The 24,480-nt window shown below is 46.7% G+C and overlaps 1 protein-coding gene across 1 annotated transcript in view; it reads right to left on the minus strand.

Annotated features, from left to right (window-relative positions):
* Rab1 (RAS oncogene family member Rab1) overlaps positions 1-24,480 on the minus strand; it is a 41,400-nt gene that overhangs the window by 14,545 nt on the left and 2,375 nt on the right. The window contains exons 2-4 of the mRNA XM_075699072.1: positions 18,613-18,685; positions 17,494-17,541; positions 2,881-2,928 (exon numbers count right to left, since the gene is read on the minus strand). Of these exons, the coding sequence (XP_075555187.1) occupies positions 2,881-2,928; positions 17,494-17,541; positions 18,613-18,685 (169 nt within the window). The remainder of the gene's footprint in view (positions 1-2,880; positions 2,929-17,493; positions 17,542-18,612; positions 18,686-24,480) is intronic.

Consider the following 24,480-nt stretch of genomic DNA (forward strand, 5'->3'; position numbering starts at 1 on the left):
TGCCAAGAAAGAGTGGCCCCAATAGAAACTGGCAATTCTGGCTTTTTGTGCCAACGTTCAGACATCCAAGGAAGAAAGAAGACCATCACAGAAGGTCACATCTAGATTATCATCATGTTGACAACCTCCAGAAGCCGGTTTTCTATAACTATGGCCCAAGGTTTCAGCGAGAGGAGACTCCCAAATGTGTTCCCCATATTTACAATCAGCCACTGGGTTTTGATGTGACAAGCCCCCAAATGCAATATAGCAAAAGGATGTGCCGACTTCTGTATAGCAAGGAGGCTGCTCAACAGACTTCAGAGTTAAAATTGATCACTGCGTATTTCACCACATGCATGCCAAGTCTGGAGACCCACAAGGATCAGTTTTGGGACCGCTGTTATTTTTAATCTACATAAACGATATATAGACTAACATGCAGTCTTCGATAAGTTTTTTTTTTGCAGGTGACTGCGTAACATATAAAGAAATAGCAAACCAGAACAACACTTTAGCCCTGCAATCCGACTTAATGACTCTTTCAGGATGGTGCAGCAAATGGCAGACGAAAACTAACATCAACAAAACTAAACACGTTAAACTTGGTCCCAGTCTCAATTTATTGCCTAACCAGTACCTAATTAAGAGTTGAGCAGTTGAAAAGTTTCGTGGATTAAATACTTAGGAGTCCTGTTCAATTACGCTCTAGAATGGAATGAACATGTAGAACTAATCACTAGCAAAGCTTTTAGAAAGTTTGGCATTTTAAAACATCACTTATGCATTGCTGATTCAAACCGAAAACTTCAGGTATTTAATGTGCTAATTAAACCATCCTTAGAGTGTGCTTCTAACGTATGGCACCAATACCAAGCTTACCTTACTGAGATGCTGGAATCGATTCAAAGCCGCTAGATTAATCTCGTCCTCATATTCTCATTATCACAGTGTGTCATCCATAAAAAGAACACTTGGCATTTTACCTCTCGTAATAAGCAGAAAATATTGAAGATTATCCTTTTTCAGTGTTTATTACCGTGACAGTGCCTTTTCATGCAGATTCATTCATCCAACAGCCCACATCTCTGCCTGTACTGACGGACGAACTCAAGGCATACCCTCCTTTCACACGGACTAAAAAATATTGACTCACCTTTAGTCTTATCAATAAATGAGTGGAATGCCCTTTAGCAATTCATTGTCAACATTAAGGAATTGTCTTCTTCCCAATCAGCTTTACTAAACTACCTTAATGAGCAAACCTGCCATACCAGCTGATCTTTTCTAAACAACCATGTTATCCTGCTTGAGCACCTTACTACCTTTGATCCCTGTCATGTATTTGTTGCATTGTTCTAATAGTTTTGCAGTTCTATCTTGTGTTATTGCATTATATAATCATTATGTCATGCTACTACTAGATGCACTGTACCTCCTTAATGCTGAAAACAGTTCTGTTCTTTATTTTGTGTTTTAATCTTCATACTTATAACCCCCTTTTAAGTTTCTTGTTGCTATCCCCCCTATGTATTGCCCAATTCTGGGCCCTTAGGGTAAATAAATGAAATGAAAAAAAGAAAAGGCAAAGACCACACGAATTCTCACTACAATCCTGTTGACACAAGTCCTGTGTCAGAAACCACTCTTTCCACAGACAGAAAAATGGAACAGATTCTGAGACACATTTTTCTAGCTTATGTATACTGTCTCATATCTGACAAACAGTTTTAACGTGCTAAAATTGGCTACTGAAATCATCAATCACCAGTGATCAACTTGAATAGGCATAGTAATGAAAAAGTTAACCACACCACCTTGAGACAGTGTCAGTTGTTTATATACTAGGTAAGCATAACATGCTCAACTACCCAGCGAAGATACCAGGACTTTTTACATAGTTTCAATGACAAATTTTCCAGATAACTATCTTAACTGCCGTATTTACTCACGCAATTCTCTCACTCGAATAATGCTGGAACCCCCCATATTGCCCATCAAAAATAAGATTTTATCGCCCCTCAAGTAATCATTGCACCCCCAAAAATTGCAACAGTAGACGTCTGCTTGTTCCTGCCACTGATAACTTATGACAGCCCCGGGCTATCTCCTAAGCATATGCACAGCATCTATGCACACAGCCCCCCTCCAAGCCAAGCCAGAAGTGGCAGGGTTTCTGCAATTCAAGAATAATGTTCAGAAGCTGTATGCAAAATGGATGACCAAAGGTGAACACACGATGACCCCGAGGCAAGATCAAGAAGCTGTCAGTTCAGATCCTTTGAATGTGGATATCAGAGGCACGGGCCATGATTTCCCCAGAAATAGTCCGCAGCATTAGAGCATCTGAAATTACTAGTGTTTGCTTCCCTGTCTCGCATAAGGTTCACACTTTGTTAATCCTGGTAACATCAACCATCTAGCCCAGCAACACATTCTTCTTAATGGCCACAATAACTTTAGCCTTGCGAGCGGGGCTAAAAACAGTGGCACACAGCCAAAGAACAGGCAGTTGATTGATTCTCAGACATCCAAGGAAGGTATGTGGAAAATGCAATCAGTGCAAGTCATAACCCATGTGTCATCATGCCAACCAAACTGCCACATTTCACAAGCACTCCTACAACCCAGTAAGAACGAGCAAAGCCATGAATCACCTCGTCCGTCGTCCCTCTCGACTCAATTTTGAATGCACATCCCCACTTTCACTTCTCTTTTTTCGCTGTTCTGGTGCCAATTGTTGCTGAACACCTCTTTGTGTGGGTGTGGCATTTGTAAGAAGACTTGACTCTTGAAGCACAGAAGGATGACAGGTAGACACTTTTCTCGGAACAGCCTCTACTGCATTGTTGACCTGACCCTTGACTACAGACACGCAAAACAAAGGACAGATATACTCACGATCTGCAACTTGATGGTCTTTCCTTCTAGTTCTATCGTCCTTATTTTCTGCAGGAGAAAAAGAAAAGGGGGGAAGGAAAACCAGATTAACACAGACCGGATATGGGTCACACATCAGCACGTACAGCTTCAATTTACATGTTCAAGAGTTCGATGAGAGCTTGGCCAATCAAGTAGGATGTCACAACTGAAAAATTGAGGTCACTCACAAGTGCCCTCAGTGACCACAATTTTGTCACTTTTTGTAGCTGCGATTACAATGACCGATGTTCCAAGGTGCACAAAAACGCGACGGAAATGTAGTTGCTCATTCGGCGCTGAGTAATTCTCGAATGTGACGCAGCCACCGAGCTAGTCAGGTAATGCACACCTGACTTAGCTAATACCAGCAGCTCTTCTGTGCGCCGATTTTGAGATCTGGGCCCAAGCACAGTGGCGCAGTAATGCAGTATGGCGACCAATTGGCGACTATTTCTGAGGCAAAGAAAATGCAGACATGCTCGATTACTTGGGACAGGCTCAGTGCATTGCCACTGGCATTGTATATGTGCTATGTACGATGGCAATATCACATGCCCAACAATGAGCCATTTGATTTGCTGCACTCCAGTGGCACAATTGTTACCACTACGAACAGAAAGAGACGCCATAAATAGCCACAGAAAGTTTAATTTGTGTGTTGAGGTAGTGGGGGTTGGTTAAAGTTATGCTAATGAAACATTAAATTAGTTTAGACTGATGAAGTATCTCCTGAAAACTTTTTGACAATTTCACCTTGAGAGGTCAACTAGCCGAAAATAAAAGACCCAGCTTCCATTTTTCTTTATTTCATGGGAAAATCTCGGCACCAGTATGTCCATGTGCGACACGAATTTCAAGATACTGTATATTCTAATATTTGGGCCAGTATGGTTCAGTTCTCGGAACTTGCCAGGTTCAGTCTTTGCCTCATCAGGAATAAAAATGTGGTCTGTTCTCCCGGTTCAACGATAAACTAAGCTGTAACAGGCGCCATCGAAATTCCCGTCACCCAAAGATTGTGAAAGAACAAGCTGTCACCAGTATCTGCGTATCTAAATTGCAAGGCCTCCTCTCATGGTAAGAGTGGCTTCTTTTAGTATTGTAGAAGCCTAATGCAGTAATGCAGCTTAGGCAAAATTTGACGCCTGTTGCGTTTCGCCTGCGACACGTGGTTTTGCCGGCGCGACTGCGGCGGGGCGGCAGACATTTTGGCCCGATCATCGTCGCCGCAACACTCATCGCCAGGTGTTTCCAGGCGCGTCTGCGGCGATGCGACCGCCTAGGGATCCTCCTCGCATTCCAGTCATTGTGCCCGAAACAGGCGATGCCAAAGCAGGGATCTCATTCCAGTTATTGGGCCCGAAACAGGCGATGCCAAAGCAGGGATCTCGTTCCAGTCATTGTGCCCGAAACAGGCGATGCCAAAGCAGGGATCTCATTCCAGTTATTGGGCCCGAAACAGGCGATGCCAAAGCAGGGATCTCGTTCCAGTCATTGTGTCCGACCGGCAGCGCCACGACAGGGTGCTACGAGATCGTGCGCAGCGCCACGACAGGGTGCTACGAGATCGTGCGCAGCGCCACGACAGTGTGCGTCACCATTAGCCCATTGTACATTCACGTGCTCGTCTTTTGAGGGGTTCCTTCTTGCCCTCAACTGCGAGAGTATAAAAACAGCTGCCCCCGGACGCCAAAAGGAGGGCTCCGATTTCTTCTGTTGAGTGAAGTGCTCTCCCGTCTCTCTACTTCGGTCAAACCTGACCACCAACTCTTTGCGATGTTAAAATAAACAAGTTGTTTCGTTGTTACCAGTCGACTCATGCTTTGCCGGGACCTTCGGATGCTTCCAGTTGTACCCCAGGCCGCCAGGCCAACGCTACCCTTGGGGCTTGCGACCCAGGTACAACCACGGGCGTCAGCGCCGAGTTCCCATCCGATCGCTCCAGTGTCGCGATCCAAACATCTGGTTGCCAGCGGTGAGATCGCCTACGACTTCAAACAACGGTCTGCCAGCGGCGAGATCGCGACAACGGAGGCCAGCAGCGAAGAGATGCAGTTGACTGTATGCTGAGCAGCTCAACAACGATCCGGGAGCAGTGCAACGAGCCCTGTGTGACGACTGGTTGCCTGCAGCGGAACGACTGCGCGGAATTCCTGCCTGCGAAGTTTGGTGAGTGCGGGACTTTCTTCTTCTGAGCTTTGCCAGGCTTTTGTTAGTGTCAGAAACAGAGCTGGTAATTGTGGTTGTCGTTGCTGCCGGGTTAGTTTGCGGCAAGACAATAGTAAGCAGTAGAGAAAGCAGCATTCAGAGCAGCCATGGATTTGAAGTCGTTGCGCAAACCGAAATTGTTGGAGCTTGCAAGAGAGTTGGGTCTGGATGTCTCAGACAAACTAAGAAAACCTGAACTGCTAAAGGCTATTCTTGAGTTAGAGGCTGAGGATGACGAGCTGTCGGAATGCCTTGAGACTATTGAAGAGAGGGAGACTGCAAAAGAAAAAGAAGAGCGTGAACGTAAAGAACAGAAAGAGCGAGAGCAACAAGAGCGTGACCGTCAACACGCTTTGGAAATGAAGCGTCTTGAGGTAGAAATGGAACGCGCTCGTAATGGAAGTCAGGCACACGGTGCAGGAGAACGCGTATTGTTCAAAATGACTGACCTGATGCGGCCGTTTAAGCTTGGAGAGGACATTGGTTTGTTCCTGGTTAACTTTGAGCGAACGTGCGAGAAGCAGGGGTTCTCTCGGGAAACGTGGCCACAGCGCTTGCTCACTTTGTTACCCGGCGAGGCGGCCGACGTAGTCGCTCGCTTGGATAGAGAGGAAGCAGAGGATTTCGACAAAGTAAAATCGAGTCTGCTAAAAAAGTACCGGCTGTCTGCGGAGGCGTTCCGTCGGAAGTTTCGGGAAAATGAGAAAGGCAAAAGTGAGTCATATACAGAGTTTGCGTATAGGCTTATGTCGAACATGCAGGAGTGGCTCAAAGAAGAGAAAGCGTTTGGTGACCACGATAAAGTTCTGCAGTGCTTCGGGCTAGAACAGTTTTATAGTCGGTTACCGGAGAACGTGCGATACTGGGTCTTGGATAGGCCAGACGTGAGTACGGTGGCTAGAGCCGCTGAGCTAGCCGAGGAGTTTGTGACGCGTCGAGCTCGCGGAGCTAAGGACGGTCAAAAGGGTGAATTTGGCTCGAAGTTTGTGAGGCCAAAGTTCACACCCATGAGATTAAAGGGGGACACGCGTAGTGCGGATGCGAGCGAAAGCAGTCCGACCAAACGTAAAGAGACGGCGGCAGCCAAACGCAGAAATCGGTTCGAGATGAGGCGAGCGCGCTTGTGTTATACGTGCCAGAAGCCGGGTCACTTTTCGGCGCAGTGTCCGGAAACAACACCAAAAGTTGTGTTTTTTTCAATAGGCAGCACTGACGAGAACATGAAGCTTCTCGAGCCTTACATGCGAGACCTCCTCGTGAACGGGAAAGAGTGCCGAGTGCTTCGCGATTCCGCAGCTACGATGGATGTAGTTCACCCGTCTTACGTAGAACCCCATATGTTCACGGGCGAGTGCGCGTGGATCAAGCAAGCCGTGGAAGCTCATAGCGTGTGTCTGCCCGTAGCAAAGGTGCTTATTGAAGGACCTTTCGGAGCGCTTGAGACAGAGGCGGCAGTGTCATCTATGCTGCCACCCCAGTACCCGTACTTATTTTCAAACAGGTCCGATCACCTCCTGCGCGAGAAGGGGCTTTTGTTTGGTGAAGCTAGTGTTCAGGCCTTAACCAGATCGAAGGTTCGGGAGCTCGCTGCAAAGGCGGTAGTTGCGGGGCCGACGTTATCAAACAACGAAAAAGGGTCAGAGGCGCAGCAAGCTGATATTCAGAGCACGCCCGAACTGAATAAACTTGAGTCTGTAACGTTAAAGGCGCCAGATACTGGAGAGGAAACGCCCGACACGGGAAAGTTAGAAGAGCTATCTACTGATTTGCTCATCGCGCCTACGTCAGACGGACTTGATAGGTTGCTAAAAGTCAGCCGGACGGCTTTGATAGCCGAGCAAAAAAAGGATGGCAGCCTGGAAAACGTGCGCTGCAATGTCAAAGAAGGTATCGCCAGGAAAACTGCGCGTTTTGTGGAAAGAGGTGGAGTCCTGTACCGGAAGTATCTAGACCGCAGAGGAGTGTAGTTCGATCAGCTGGTCGTGCCTCAATGCTATCGTCAGGATCTGTTGCGCTTGTCACACGGGGGTTCGTGGTCCGGACACCTAGGAGTTAAGAAAACTAAGGACCGTCTCTTGCAAGAGTACTATTGGCCAGGGTGTTTTCGGGACGCAGACCATTTCGTGAGGACATGTGACACTTGTCAGCGGGTGGGCAAACCAGGGGACAAATCGAGGGCGCCGTTGAAATTGGTACCTATCATTACGGAGCCTTTTAGACGGCTCGTTATTGATACTGTGGGACCTCTGCCGGTAACAGCCACGGGGTACAGACACATTTTGACTGTGATCTGCCCAGCGACAAAGTTCCCTGAAGCAGTGCCGCTTAAAGAACTCAGCTCAGTTGAGATAGTTAATGCACTACTGTCCATATTTGCGCGAGTTGGTTTTCCTGCGGAAATCCAATCAGATCAGGGCACAGTGTTTACTAGCGCTTTGACGACAACTTTTCTCGAAAGGTGTGGGGTAAAGCTGTTACACAGCTCAGTGTACCACCCACAGTCGAATTCCGTTGAGAAGCTCCACTCCGTCATGAAGCGCGTGTTGAGAGCGTTGTGTTTTGAACATCGAACTGACTGGGAGCTGTGTCTGCCTGGGGTGATGTTTGCTTTAAGGACCGCGCCGCATGCGGCTACGGGGTTTTCGCCAGCTGAACTGGTGTACGGTCGCTCGCTTCGATCTCCGCTTCGCATGCTTCGAGAATCATGGGAAGGTAGGGGCGACGACCCAGTCGTGGTGGAGTACGTGCTTAAGCTCCTCGAACGCTTAAGAAGGGCACAGGAGTTGTCAGGTGAAGCAATGACAAAGGCCCAGCAGAGGGCCAAGGTTTATTATGATCGGACCGCCAGGGCCCGTCGTTTTGAGGTGGGCGATGAGGTCATGATATTGCGCACATCGCTAAACAACAAACTAGACGTGCAGTGGGAGGGCCCAGCACGAATTGTTCAGAAACTGTCGGACGTTAACTACGTGGTAAGTCTGCCAGGAAAGCGGAAAGCACAGCAAGTTTACCACTGTAATCTGCTCAAACCTTATAGACAAAGGGAAGCAGTGGTGTGCATGATGGTAAACGTTCCTGAAGAGCTTCCGGTCGAGCTTCCGGGACTAGGCTCAGTGACGAACAGGGAAGACACCGGTCAAGTCATTAGTGACCTTATCAGTAAAGCACCGCTGTCGCCTGAGCAGAAAACCGAACTACACCAGCTATTACAAGAGTTTCAAGGTCTGTTCTCTGAGAGGCCTGGTAGGACTTCGGTACTTACTCATGATATAGAACTTACCTCCCCAGAGCCAGTACGATCCAAGGCGTATCGGGTGTCACCCCGCCAGAGCGATATTATGGAGGCTGAGGTAAAGAAAATGCTACAGCTCGGTGTTATTGAGGCAGGTGAGAGTGATTATACCTCCCCTTTGATTTTAGTTGAGGTACCGGGCAAGGAACCTCGTCCTTGCGTCGACTACCGCAGGCTTAATTCCATCACTAAGGATCAAATTTATCCGATCCCTAACATCGAGGAGCGCCTTGAGAAAGTTAGTAGCGCTCAGTTTATTTCCACCCTAGATCTTGTCAGGGGTTATTGGCAGGTTCCACTTACAGAAGAGGCTAGTAGGTATGCGGCGTTCATTTCACCAATGGGAACATTCCGTCCTAAAGTGTTGAGTTTTGGTTTGAAGAACGCGCCATACTGTTTTTCAAGCCTCATGGATAAAGTGTTGCGGGGACAGCAAGAATTCGCTTTACCGTATCTAGACGACGTAGCGATATTCTCCGCATCCTGGTCTGAGCATATGGCACACTTGCGGGCAGTGCTAACCCGCCTGCGCGAAGCGGGCTTGACAGTAAAGGCTCCTAAGTGCCAGTTAGCACAGGCCGAGGTTGTCTACCTCGGTCACATGATTGGTCAGGGTTGTCGCCGCCCCTCTGAAATAAAAGTGGCCGCTGTGCGAGACTTTCCGCAACCGCGCACCAAGACCGATATTCGGTCGTTCTTGGGTGTCGCCGGCTACTATCAGAGGTACATCCCTAGGTACTCTGATATCGCGGCTCCCCTGACGGATGCTCTAAGAAAAACAGAGCCTCAAACAGTCGTCTGGGACGAGACAAAGGAAAGAGCTTTTAGCGCCCTAAAGAGTGCCCTAACAAGCCAGCCTGTGCTACGATCGCCAGACTATACAAAAGAGTTCATTGTTCAGTGCGATGCTAGTGAGCGAGGCATGGGCGTTGTACTGTGCCAACGGGAAAATGGAGAAGTAGAACACCCCGTCCTGTATGCTAGTCGTAAGCTGACCAGTCGTGAGCAGGCGTATAGCGCCACCGAGAAAGAGTGTGCGTGTCTCGTGTGGGCCGTTCAGAAATTGTCATGCTATCTAGCCGGCTCGAGGTTTATCATTGAGACGGATCACTGCCCTCTCCAATGGCTGCAGACCATCTCTCCCAAAAATGGCCGCCTCCTGCGCTGGAGCCTCGCTTTACAACAATATTCCTTTGAGGTGCGTTACAAAAAGGGGAGTCTCAACGGTAACGCCGATGGCTTAAGTCGAAGCCCCTAACGTAGGAATCAGCCTCAAAATTGTTTGTTACTGATGTTTTTCTTCCTGAGGCAGGATTTTTTTTAACATATTGCTTTTGTTTAGTGTTTCAAAGTGATGATATGCTTTCTAGTGCAATTTTTCAATTTGTGGACGCGTTCTGAGTGATGCTAGACTACTGTAAGGAACTAGGCAGTGGTATAAAAAGGGGAAAGAGCCTGGCAGGGCTTAGTGAGGGTTGTGCCGTGCTTGCTGACTGAGCGGTTGAGTTCAGCGTAGTTCTAACGCTTGCCGGGAACGAGAACAAAAATGTGAACTCTCCCGAAGTCACTTTGCAGTGTCCCGTGCGAACCTGAACAAGAGAACGAGGCCTTCTCTGTGCGCTGCGCTCAAGAAACGTCAAGGGACGCCCGACTTCGGTTATGAGCATCATCGAGCGACATCCCTCCGGACAGCGGATGCAGTCCCCTGTCCATCGGGATCTCCTTCCCCCGGCGGGGCGGTCTGTTGCGTTTCGCCTGCGACACGTGGTTTTGCCGGCGCGACTGCGGCGGGGCGGCAGACATTTTGGCCCGATCATCGTCGCCGCAACACTCATCGCCAGGTGTTTCCAGGCGCGTCTGCGGCGATGCGACCGCCTAGGGATCCTCCTCGCATTCCAGTCATTGTGCCCGAAACAGGCGATGCCAAAGCAGGGATCTCATTCCAGTTATTGGGCCCGAAACAGGCGATGCCAAAGCAGGGATCTCGTTCCAGTCATTGTGCCCGAAACAGGCGATGCCAAAGCAGGGATCTCATTCCAGTTATTGGGCCCGAAACAGGCGATGCCAAAGCAGGGATCTCGTTCCAGTCATTGTGTCCGACCGGCAGCGCCACGACAGGGTGCTACGAGATCGTGCGCAGCGCCACGACAGGGTGCTACGAGATCGTGCGCAGCGCCACGACAGTGTGCGTCACCATTAGCCCATTGTACATTCACGTGCTCGTCTTTTGAGGGGTTCCTTCTTGCCCTCAACTGCGAGAGTATAAAAACAGCTGCCCCCGGACGCCAAAAGGAGGGCTCCGATTTCTTCTGTTGAGTGAAGTGCTCTCCCGTCTCTCTACTTCGGTCAAACCTGACCACCAACTCTTTGCGATGTTAAAATAAACAAGTTGTTTCGTTGTTACCAGTCGACTCATGCTTTGCCGGGACCTTCGGATGCTTCCAGTTGTACCCCAGGCCGCCAGGCCAACGCTACCCTTGGGGCTTGCGACCCAGGTACAACCACGGGCGTCAGCGCCGAGTTCCCAACAGATCGTACCAGCAGTCCGATCCAAACACGCCACACATTGATATACGTGATGCAATGTCGGAATGATTGCCTCATAAGTAGGCTTGTTAAAGGTCTGTGTGCAGTCTGTCAGTAGGACGCAAGATGGCATGCACGAGTGGTTGGGTTAGTGTTTGGCTGTAGTTCATTAGGCTTCACCATCATCGGGACTCTAAACTGCTTCTGGAGTCTGCTTCTAATGAATTTTCTAGCCAACAAAGACGGTTATTTGCAGCAAGAAATGGCAGGTACTGCGACACCAACACAGCAAATAAATTTGTCAAAAGTTGTGTTTTGGAAGAACTAGTTTGGATGTCTTATAACTCAACATTTAAATACATATGGTAAATTTTTTGTTCAGATAGGGTACTAACACCTTTTCACATCAACTATATTAAAAGAATGTGCTGACTAGCTGAGTACCATTCTTTCCAGCAGTGGCTAACTACTGGCCATGGACAATGGTGCAAGTCAAGCCACCTGGCGAGTTCCACTTGCATTAATGTTTTATTTTTAAACAAATGAATGCTGGATGCTGAAAACTTCCCCAACAAACGAAAGATGCAGCAGGCATTCTCTGATGCAGCCTTCTTAACTTAATGCCATTGTTTCGCTTGTCCCGAGACCATTGACTACAGGACTAGGCTTCGCTAGTTTCGGTTTTAAGAAGGTGCTGGCAACACGGCCAACATCCATGCAAGGGACCATGTGGAGTTGTCAGTGATGTATCAAAACAAAAAGCTCTTCTGGAGCCCGCGATCACATTAGCATGCAGTTTTGCAGGCGGAGTCTGAATTATTGAATGGCACACTGCAAAATGTCCTAAATTTCAGTTGCCCTTATGCATTCGTACTCCCAAATATTCCAACTTTTCAGCGATCACTACCAAATGTGAATCGTCAGTCGGCTACTTCACGTGACAGCCCACAACCAACACTGAGAACTAACTCGTTTTAGTACCCCTTTATATGTGGTCCCTTTCAATATGACCTCACAATTTCAACAAAATCCTTTGCTGTACACTCGGGTCAAGACTTCGTCTCAGACAGCCAAAGGAACGGATTGGGCATACAGTCACAGCCAGTCGTTGCCGAAACATTTGTGTCATCATGCAAAGTCTTGCACCCTTGTGCGCATATTTCTCTGGTAGACAAATAAGGTATATGCAAACTTTCATACGCACGCTTTCCCACACAGCTAACTTGTTTCAACGAAAAAGCACGCATTCCAGCTAGCAGCACTGTTAAACCTGAGACCAGCTTTTTTAAAGCTTGGATGGTACGAGAAAGAGAAGGCAGCAAGAATGGTGTCAGCGGCCCACACAGACAGCTTAATTACGATTCTAACACGAGGTCTGCCATCGTGGTTAGGTCGAAAGCCTGCTTACGAAATTTTGCATATCCACCACAGAGGCATGAAATACCAAAAAAGTTTCTCAAGCCACAGCCGCCAAAAAAACCTGGGGTTCATCCCTAAATGGGTCTCCGCATTAATTTTGCCCACCTGTGGTTTTTCAGCACGCAGCCAAGGCACGGCACACGAGTTTCGAATGAGCTACCATGGTGACCGATTCAGCTAGTGAATGCCTTATGCTGTACCATTAGCCAAAATTCAAACCCCAACAAAAAAAAGTGGTCAGAACACGTCGCACGTAGTTACACAAGAGTGTTATGTGCAATCAGATGTACATTTCTGAGCCTAAATTAGGACAATTGCAAATAGAGTACATAGCAGAAATTCAACTAAACACTAGGCTATTTTTAGACTCGTATGCGTGTTATTTCTGCTGATAGTACATTGCTATGTACTAGGAAAAAAGAAAATATTACTGCCAGACATTTACAAATACGAAAAGCCACAAGTGAGCACGCCACTTAAGGGAAACTATGAGCAAGCGCCCACTTCAAATAAACAAAACGAACCCCCACAACGACCATACACCCAGCACCCAAAGTCATAATTACAACCCAAGTGGTTGTCATGCACAACAAACCTGGGGTATTAGAGGTTGGATTGCGTGACGTTTTGACGGGACACACAAGAGAAACGCACACAGAGCTGTGTGTTTCTCTTGTGTGCGTCTCGTCAGAATGTTGCGCAATCCAACCTCTAATATGCTATACCAACACGCCCAGTCTTCAACCTAGGGATGTTTCGTTTCCACTTCAATGGGCCCTCTTAATAGTCGTTCTGTTCACTGTACCTTTCTCGTGACCTTTATTGACATTGTCTTCTGCTGAGCTGGCGCTCTGTGGCGCGTTTCTCTTGTGTGTGTCGCCAAAATGTTGCGAAATCCTACCTCTAATATGCTATACCAACAAGGCCAGTCTTCAAACCTGGGCTGTTATCGTAAATTATCTCTGCACACACGTGGTAACAAGAAAGATATGAACTAAAATAACAGTAATGAACTGGTTACTTGAAAATGCACATAAAAGTTCAAAAACGATGAACAAAACAATACTGCATACATGTACACTGCTACATTAACAGGAAACAGAATGATGCCACATGAGACATTGTGAAGTGCACTTGAACATGCATGCAGCTTTTCCTGGTAGCTCCCAGGCATGGTCCCCAGACACCAGGAAAGACCATGGAAGGGAATATTCTTGCAGCAGGTCACAACACATACCCGCAAGCCACTCTGAAGGTGCAACCATGCTCCAGAGAGCATGTCCGACATCTTATTGTGATGCCACATACTGCAACTATCTTGTCGTAGCCCCAGCAAAATACGTGCGAGCCTCACTAGCACCTTACCTGCACCTCTGACAAGCGCCTGACAGCCCATCATGCAGCTATCTATCGCGATTTTGTGTGGCCCTTTCATAAATTCTTCCGAGACATCTCATCAATGCAATAAGCAAGCCTCTCTCCCATGTGCTCGGTGTCATCCTACTACAGCAAACAGGACAAGGCTTCAAAATCGCTGCCCCATCAACCATTCCTCTCGTTTCCAGAGTTTTTCAGCCACGTGTACCCTGAAAGTAACTTTTTTGAGTCATCCAAGTGCTTTTGCAGAGTCAATTTTATCTTCAGAAACACCCACTTGTGCACATGCTTGGCGCACAACACAGCCACATTTCCAGCAGCCTCTGGCCTCTGTTTGCTCGCAAATTGTTTATTTAGCTAGTTTTTTCTTGAACACCGAGCACACTGACACAAGGACAGCCCCACTTTTCTTGCCTGCTTGTGCCCTATCGTTGTGGTGCACCCCAGCCATGGGAACTTCCCGCAGCTCGATGGCTAGTGTACTCACCGAAAGTTTATGGGTGCAGGCAGCTTACTGTCCTGTGCTATCAGGCTCAGTGCACACTTCTTGCTGCACTATTGGGCAAACTTTTGCAATCTGGTTGGTGTCTGCACTCGAGGCTGGGCTGTCAATGTTCAGCTACTCTCTGCCTGCATATCTGAGGTGATGGTGGACTCCAAAAACAGCCCCGGTTACAAGCACCTAAGCACTGTAACATGCCTCTTAGCATCTGCCATGCTTGCAGATATCAAGTCGCTAGTTATTCGGTGAATGCGCACTTGACAGGTACTTCCAGTGTTGCAACCGTCCCCGTCTACATCCAGATAACTCTGCCACAGCTTTTCTGCCAAAAGATGATACCAGCATCACGTTCCCCATCTTGTGCCTCGCGCTTTCCGGCACGGCGCTTTCACGGAGCGGTCATCTCTGCACCCAAATCAACCAATGCTCCAAATGAAAAGTTCCCACTCGTTAGGTCAACATACTGCACAGTGCACACAATCATGCTTCGTTTGAATGTTGGCCGATATGCCACAACTACCGAGACCGGTATCTATGCCACCAAGCGCATGTGAGCTTCAGTCTTTGGCAACCTAGTATACGGCTTTCTCCTACGTCATCGCTCTCCTAGGGCAAGTACACTCATAGTGCTGTCCGTTGCACACAAAGCAGACATATTGAATTTTCTTCAAAGCGGCTCACTTTTAGCAGCGTGGCACTAGGCGCAGCAACCTGCATGTCATTTGCTGGACTTTCCGCATCCCTGGGTTCTCCCGCAGTTTTCGTCTAATAGCTGCCTCCGTGCAGACCTCTTGTCTTAAATATCTTCATAGGCTTCCAGAAAATCAGCAACCTGGTGTGCTTTGACCCACATGTTGCTCACTTTGCGTCTAACATGCTTCCATGCTTCCTAGCTCAAGGTCTCATTTGATCCGCAACTAGAAGCACAAACCAATCTTTGAATGTCTTTACGTCTCATGCCACCGAATAGAATGTGTGACAGTTCTCAAGCCTCGATGCAAGGCGCTGCCAGGTCTGATCTTGTGGCGGGGTGTTGTGGAATGGAACTGCCTCAGATAATTACCCCGGCAACTGGCGCAACCCGTACAAAATAGTCTTTAATTTGTCATAGCTCTCTAGTTCCGTTAGTCGAGCTTCGAAAAAGATGTGCCGCATCCTCCCTGCTAGCAGATCTATAAGCCCAGTGATGGTGTCACAAAGTTGTCTGCTTTGTCGGTCAGTGATCGTATTGGTACTCCAAAATATTCCAACTTTTCAGCGATCACCATGAAACCTGAATAATCGCTCGGATGCTCCACATGACATGGTCCACAGCCAACAGGAAAACAAACTCATTTAGGTGCTACTTTAAGTGCCTAATTGGTCTCTTACAATATGGCCTCACTATTTCAGCAAAGTCCTTTGCTGCACACTCGGGCCAAGACTTCGTCTCAGACAGCCAAAGGAACGGATTGGGCATACAGTCACAGCCGGTCATTGCCGAAACATTTGTGTCATCATGCAAAGTCTTGTACCCTTGTGCACATATTTCTCTAGTGAGTAAGACCAATTGTCAACCAAAGGGTGTGACAAACCAAGAAGTTCAAGACAGTAGCCAATGAAAAACAAAAATACACTTTACAAATTGTGGAGTTTTGATGTCTTGCGAATGGAGTGTAGGGCTCCGCACTGATTGTGCCCATCTGTGGACCTTCAGCATTCACCCAAGGCACAGCACACAAGTGTTTGCATTCGGCCCTATTAGAAAGCAGTTACCGCAGTTGGCAATTGAACCCGCAGCTACTGCAGTTGGCAATTGAACCCGCAGCTACCGCAGTTGGCAATTGAACCCGCAGCTACCGCAGTTGGGAATTGAACCAGCAACCTTGTGCTCAGCACAACCCCATGGCCACTGAGTTACCATAGCAACCGTTTCATCAACTGAATGGCTTATGCTGTACTGTCAGCTTATGTTAAGATGCCAACAAGAAAAGTGACCGGAACAAATTATGTGTAGTTAACACAGGAGTGTAATATGCAATAGTAATTGATATACTCTAAAACATACATTTTGGGACATACATTAGGCTACGATTGCTAACGTGCTGTAAGATGAAATGCAATAATACACTAATCTAGTTTGAAACTTGTTTGTTTGAATTACTGCTGATAAGTAGACCCATTTAACTGTTGCACTTCATAAAACTTCGCTTTTTTTTATAGAGAAACTCAAATTAGAAGCAGGTGTTGGTTGCAGAAGGACTTGAAACAAGCCTGCTTCAATTTCTATCTCAACAATTACTGCTGGCTAACCACAAAGCTCCATGCAGCAGGTGTATGGTCTGCCAGAAGCACACTGCACAAAGGCATGCATCAGCTGGAGAGGGTAGGCAACAACATCCCACCTAATAGCGAAGTTACGCAAGGGATTAATTGAAATGCTGCAGGTGACGGTAGAAACACTTTTTTATTCGATTCTAACATGCATTCTTCAAAAAAATTCACTCGGAAATGACGTGTGAATTACTACGTGAGCATGATGCAAACTGCCACATTGATAAGCTACCATAATTTTCACTTAAGATTGCAGTCATCTAATCCACACAGCCTTGTAGCTGTGGAAGCAGTGGTAGCTTGTGTGCGTTGCCCAAGTTTGTCTAAAATGTGATCAAGAAATGTCACATTTCAAGTGCCACAGACAGATCCGATGATTAGATTTCGAATTTCAAACACTGACTGCGGATTTCAAACACTGCCTGCGGATTTCAAACACTGCCTGCAGATTTCAAACACTGCCTGCGGATTTCAAACACTGCCTGCCCCGCTCTTAATATTTATGAGATGTCTTGACAACCTCATTCTGAAAACCACTGTGCAGCATCTGCAGAGTGCAGTATTTAGGAATCCGTTTTCAGTCAACCTGATTCCTAAATTTTTCACCTGACAAGTACACATCAGTCAACCATTTCACTTACAAAAACTAAGCTTTAGGGCAAGCAACAAGCTGCAACAGTCAGCGTTGAAAAGCAATGCTATTCCAGCCCCACATTGATGCAATTATTTTCACGCACACATTTGAAGATGGCCGATCACACAATTTACTCAAGCTTACTCAACAGCGCATGTCTCATTCCCACGAATAGCTCCATCCACTAGAACTTCTTGCGACTGACGGAAGATTGGATTTTGTGTGAGCACCTGCATGGGATTTATCAGCAGGCTAATTTAGCGGTGATCTTGGCCACTGAACAGCCATACAGCATTTCGTTGGAGCAAACAAGCAACTTACAAAGTCCACACCAATTGTGCTGATGTAACTTTCCGTGTAGGTGTCATCCTGCAAAAAAAAAAAAGCACCATAACTACAGAGGCCATTTTTGGAAAGAAGCTGTCTAGAAGGGCTAAAGATTAGCACCAATATGCCACTCAGACATCCAAGGAAGGTAACTAAATAGATCACCGACATTCACCATTAGTTGGGTGTGGTTGTCATCATATGTGGCTTGGCTGCTACATGAGGAACTTGTTAGAGTAAACTTCGTTGAAGTAGTTCACCCCCCTAGTGTCCTTTTATAAGCAGACAAGTTGAAGATGTCATGCCAGTACTTTAAGCCCAGGTGGTATTTGGAGAGCAGCAGAAAAGGAATTTTTTTGCAGTGTTCTGGTCATAAAGTAATTATTGGTTAAATGACCTCAGTACTTGCAGCGCGAAATATTTGCAGTGACAATAAATATGAGCTTGGAGAAAGCTGTTGAAAGGCCGAATGACAAGGTTTAAACAAATTTACATCCTACCCATGCTGGCTTAGAAAGACACTGAAGAGAAGCACTAAATCAGTTTGGACTTATAAGCATCGTTTTAAATATTTTAAATGCTATTTTTGTTAATTTCACAGTAAGAAGCCAATCATATAAGGAAATGACAAAGTTCCATTTCTTGAATATTGCGTCGAATCACCAGCGACGATACATCAGTGTGACCCCCCCCCCCCCCATCGCAGCATCTTCAATAATATATCTTTTTCCTATTAGGTCGTTACAGCTCAGTAAAATTTATCGAAACTTGTTAAGTTTGGCTATGCCTCTTTCAGGATACAAAGAAATACATATCTTTCAATTAAAAATTAACTAGCGTCGAGAAAGTGCAGCCATAATCTACGATGTCATAATCCCAACTTCAGCATTACTATCTGTCTTGCATTCTTGCATTTCTATGGCTCACCAAGCCTCCTCTTCTGACAGTAAGAGTGGCAACTCTTGCTATTCGTTTGCTAATGCAGCTCAAACACTTTTATCCATTGTCCCTTTCAATTCAATGCTGCCACTGCATGTAGACATTTGCACCAGACCCTCCAGGGCCCAAAGAAGCTATGGTTCAGTCATCCAGCACTTTTTAAAAAAGACTCACCGCAAACCTGAGCAGCAGGCAGGACTTGCCCACTCCCGAATCGCCGATGAGGAGAAGCTTAAATAAATAGTCACTGCAAATAGAACAAGAACCACAGATCAGTTTTCATTCACAGAAGCCACTGAAGCCAGTAAAAACCGATACATAATGAACAATAAAAGAGAAGTTATATTCATTAAAATATGAAAAGTTGACCAGTCTTTTTTTTCTAAAGCTTTTACCAAAATTAGCTGTCAACATATTCGTGACCAGAAAATCTCGACCAATACTCCGAATGAAGCTATAGTCCAGCAACTCAAGTCAGCAGTGAAGCACAGCCCACACCCTCATAACCATCAGCCACTGTTCCTCGGTGAGGCAGCAAATAGTTTGTACAGTCAACGACTGAATTTTCGGACGCCCAAATTTTCGTACATGCCCGATATTTCGGACGTCTCCGCGGCATCGCCACGAACCCCATAGAATCAATGTATACGGACATCTGAAGTTTCGGATGCTCGAACCCCCTGCCGTCCAATTTTCTGGACTTTTTGACGCGACGGAAGGTTCTTTGGCTCCTCGCGCAGCGCCGTTGCAAAGGAAATCAACTTGCAGCCGAAGCATATCACCGCTTTGAACCACAACTAGCCGAATCTAGCCGTCACACACCGATTTGGTCTGGCCACGCTGGCTATGTTCATCGCCGCAAATGGCCGCATTTCCGCCTCCGGCGGAGTTTTAGGAGCGGCGCTATTTCGTTCGTTTGCGCAGGCCACGTTTTGGCTAGCGTGGTGTGTGGTTGTGCTGTTGTGTCAAGTGTGCTCTGCGACGCTAGGCCAAGGTGCTTCAACGCTCGTCAGCGAACTCCACTGTTCGCAACTTGAGGATTTTGCTTGCCTTCGGTGGCCCCCCCTCCGTTTTCGTCGTCCTCACCAATGGCATCGAAGCGCGAAAAGCAGTACCGTACCCACGGAAATAACTTATGAACAGTTTGTTGACGCTGACAACGAGCTCAACTTCTGCGCAGAACTGACTGACGAGGGAATAGTCAGTCAGGTTGTGGGGGATTCAGAAGACTCCGATGTTGAAAATGAGAAGCCAATGCCTGCGGCGCCTACAAGCGCCGAGTTGGCGCGAGCACTGTTGACTCATCGGTGTACAGTGCTGACATGACCCTTGCTCAGATTGAGGCAAATGTGATCGCATGCAACCGGAACGCCGTCCAAACAACAATCAACAAGTTCTTCAAGCCACTGCAGCAATAACACTGGCTGCCCGACAATGCACATGTACATAATAAACCGGCAGTTGGCTGCATACAGAGTTTTTGAACGCCTCTTTTTATCAGAAGTTATCAGATAGCACCTTCATTGATGCTTTGGCAGGGTTTCGGAAGTCTGGTACTTCGCCCTTTACCTCTAGACCCGAGAAAAAAAGAAAAAGGTGCGTTTTTTTTTTCATGCATTCATTTTTTTCGGACTGCCTGAATTTTCGCATGTTTTTATGTTCCCTAGAGGGTCCAAAACATAGGTCATTGACTGTACTTCAAACTTTCATTGTTACCTAAATAAGGAGGTGACCACAACAACAAAATTATAAGCACATAATTTTGTACATTTTCACTCGTCGGTTATAGTGGAACAGTGAAAGCCTAATTCTTTATTGAACTGACAGAACGCTTGCTTCACTGCAACTATTGTCAAGTTTCACTTCAGTTGGCAGTGAAGTTCCATGAGCACAATGGGGTCAGCATTGAAATGAACTGTACCACAGACTTTGGAAGAGCGAAATGCTTAGACTGTACACTTTGTCCGTGTCTGTTGCACACCTCATCGCTTCCGCCAATGAAAAGGCCAAGAACAAGAGACACTCCGGAGGTATCAAGTGCAACGCCATTTTGAAATGGTTGACAATTTTGTTTGCTTCTGTGATTGGCTGGCGGACTAACGACCCTGTGCTGTCCATGTGCCTTAGTTGCCAACAGCTGTTTTGTTAAGTTGTATCCTACTATAGCAGACATACCAAGCTACAAAGTACCTATATTTGTTTTCAAAGAAATTTTGTACAATATAGACACCTTCAGAGGTACACTCGTTTTAAACTAAATACATTTTTCTGGAAGAAAAAAAAAAAGACTACGCATTGGCAGATGAAAGACTAGACTTATGACAGCCTAAACAGCAGCTCTCCAACTTTAGTGTGACAAGATTTCACGGTATTCACATACTTCAGCATTCCAAGTGACTAATATATGCCGCACTAACAATGCAAGTAGGCATTTAATGCTGCATGTCAAAAAAAAAAAAAGAAAAATGTTTGGCCCTTCCTCCTTGATACAGGTGGTAATGCTGGAAATTCTGGTGTGACGTCAGTCTATCAGACATCCAAGGAAGGAACGGAAGGCTATCAGAGACTGTCACTCCGCAAGGATTATCATCATACCTGACAACACTCAGAACGAACCAGCAGGTGTGTCTGCAACAGGCATGTCTACGAAATGCATATGCTGTGCATACCATTAGTTTTTTTCAGCAGTACACGGCCTGTATCTTATAATATAATATATAATATAATATTTGGGGTTTTACGTGCCAAAACCACTTTCTGATTATGAGGCACGCCGTAGTGGAGGACTCCGGAAATTCTGACCACCTGGGGTTCTTTAACGTGCATCGAAATCTAAGCACACGGTTGTTTTCGCGTTTCGCCCCCATCGAAATGCGGCCGCCGTGGCCGGGATTCGATCCCGCGACCTCGTGCTCAGCAGCCCAACACCATAGCCACTGAGCAACCACGGCGGGTCACGGCCTGTATCTTCAATGAGAGAGTGTCAAAGAACAAGTGAAAACTCCAAATTCAACCCCTCTTGCCCTAGCCAATAATTTTTTGTGCCAAGTTGAACAAGGCTGGAATAATGCAGCAATTCTATTGCAATACTGCCTTTACACAGCTGCCTTTACACACTTCGCCAGTGGTCCGAGTCGCACTCCACCCATGTCATCAAGATCAGCTGCCTTGAACAATGGTTAACCAGGGATGGAATCTAGCAAAAGGAATCCTTACATTATACCTGTCCAAGCTTCCCAAGTCCTTTCCCTAGTCCTTTTCAAGCTTGCAAATACAGTATATGCCCCTGAAGCCTGGGGTCTCTAAGGAAAACTCAACTGGAACGTTACACTAATAAAGGGGCCTAGCGGAGGTCACTGTTCTAGTTGAACTGCTGACTTATTTTTAACGGAGATAGACTGTTTCATATCTAGTGGGCAATGCTAAGCTATTTAGAGACCTCTCACCAATTCAAAAAAAATTTCATGTCAAATATGAAAGATGCACATATTTTTCATCTCGCCTCTCCACAGGCAAGGTCTGCTTACTCCGAATGAAATGCGAAAGCGAAATGTCCCATGAAATAAATGCTACCTCCGAGAATATTAAGAGCAAACAAGTCAGCAGCTTGGCTCAGCTGGAAGAGCCCTTTACACTAGGTTCCCTTATAACAGCATTACACAATGCAATTGCCGTTTCCTCATGCTCCATGGATTGCTAAAGGAGACCATGATCAGCTAGCCATACTCAGCTCTTGCACAAAAATCAACAAGGGGAATTGCATGACATAGGTAAAACTAGGGGTGGTGCTGCAACAGTGAAATTCTCTGATAAAACATTTGAAGAATACGATTTTGACTATCGAATAATTTCTACACACGAGAATGCATAATGAAGTCCCCATAGCATCCTCGTGAACACAGCTAGAAAACCCAAATCTGTGTCCAATTTTTTGCACAGCTTCACAACACTGGAGAAACGAATGAACACGGGGCCTCCTGAACAAGCATCTTCAGAGACAACGTACGGGCCATAGAGAAGGCTTCAGCAAGGATTGTTCACTTAGGAATAGCACACATGCCACAGTATAGGCCTTGACATTCCTGTTCAAAAGAGCTGCCCCTGGCTAAGAGGGATACCATATCACAGGAAACTTGGTTTAGCCAGCTGTGGCTCTTGTTCTGACAACCCACGCTTTGCACACACTGCCAGTCGTATACAACCAGTAAAGATATGTATGCTTCAACCATACTGGATAGCCAATTTCCCAAATGCATGCCGATGTGTCCGCAACTAGCAGAAACCTGAAAAGCAAGCTATGCACGTACGGACTACAAGCCACCGGCCAACAACACAGCCTTCAATCTATGGCGCTTTACCTGACGCAAACAACATCTACCATGCGAGACAATGTGGTGTGCACCGAATTGATTTTGACCACCTGGGTTTCTTTTCGGGCTCACTGACAGAGGGCAACTGCAGAAGTTGAACAACCAAGTTCATCGTAAAGCGAGCAGTCATATATATGGCTGCAAATTGTCACTTTGGGCAATCACTTTGGACAAAAAGGCTGTTTTGGGTTAGCGGTTCGCTGCTCGGTCGCCGGTGTGAATGAACCCTTAATGTGCATCCAACGCTCATTACACGAGCAGTTTTCCATTCCACCCCGTTGGAATGCGGCTACCACAGATGGGAATCGAAACTCCCAATGCCATAAAGCTTGGAAGGTCAACCCTAAAGCTGAAAAGCGACTCCTATTGGCAGTGACTGACTATCTTATGAACTCCGTTTCATGCTTCGCAGGCAATGCTGCGGAAGCTATGCAAATAGTGCTGTCATAGAACTCTCACTCCCCGTTTCACGTTTGTGATCTGCAACGCTTTGTACGGAATAACTACTTCACATATTAGAATAATATGGGACATAAGATTACATCAAATCATCTATCTGGGCACCTTTTTTACCTCTGTGCTACCAGTATGTAACATACATTTTATAAATCCAAGCAGTGTGCTGCCCCCATTGCTCGGAAAAAATGTGTCACTCAGCTTGTTAAGTGGTAAATATCAGTTTGCGACAGAGTAAGACAATGTTTCGCACCAAATCACACTACATACCTACGACTTTCGTATCTGGCCCTAGTTTTTAGTCAAAGAGCAAGCTGTGAAAGGGAGGTCTATATATAACCTTTGTAGCAATACCTGCTCTGTATGAACAGGAGCATAGTGAACTGCATATCCTTAGAGCCTTTTCAGAAAACGGTGTAAAGGTTTAAGAATTGCACACTTGAAAGATTTCAGCCCCCCCCCCCTTTTATTTCAGTGAACTCCAGCAAAGGTTTCTCCTCCATTCTTGATATGCACAATCACCATACAAAACATCGACATAACTGCACTGAAAGTACAAAGTGGAGCTATCCTGTGAACTGCGTCGTTACATGGTGGTTGGACGTGCACGGTACATTCACTTCGACCAACTGTTTCCGACATGCTCTTATAAACAGCACAGAAGAAAAAAGAACGTCCACCGACTTGGTTGGATTTTGTTGCAGTTGCCGGTTGTTATGGGACGAATATTTTAGGGCCACCTGGTATTACCTTCCTTCAATAAGGGTGGGGAAAAATGCAGCGCGAGTTCTAGAAAAGCAGCTCGCCGCAGTGGTAAGGCGAGGAGAAAGGCGACACCTCGCCAAAGCAACACCGGCACCTTCTTCACCCCCCTCCCCCCCCGTTCTCCAGTGGCTTTTTTCCTTATCAAGAGGTTCGTCCTTGTGCGAAGCGCGAGCACTGTGGTCTGGGGCTGCTATGTTTGACGGATAAGAGATTACGAAACACCGCGGGGGTCGCGGCGGCTGCTCTAGGCGTCACCGCCGCCCCTACGACTCATCGCCGCCTGATGAGCCTCTCAGTCGGTCACCGAGGCACGCGCTGGGGTGACGCACGAAAGTCGTTGCGCGATTACTGTTAAATCAGGTCCACCCAAATAATGCCGGGGCAGGAGCTGTCCGCCCGATCGCAGTGCGGCGTCGACATAAGCAGAGCACAGTTGCTATACGAATGGTTC

Source organism: Dermacentor variabilis, chromosome 7 (assembly GCF_050947875.1).
Source record: "Dermacentor variabilis isolate Ectoservices chromosome 7, ASM5094787v1, whole genome shotgun sequence".
NCBI lineage: Eukaryota > Metazoa > Arthropoda > Arachnida > Ixodida > Ixodidae > Dermacentor > Dermacentor variabilis.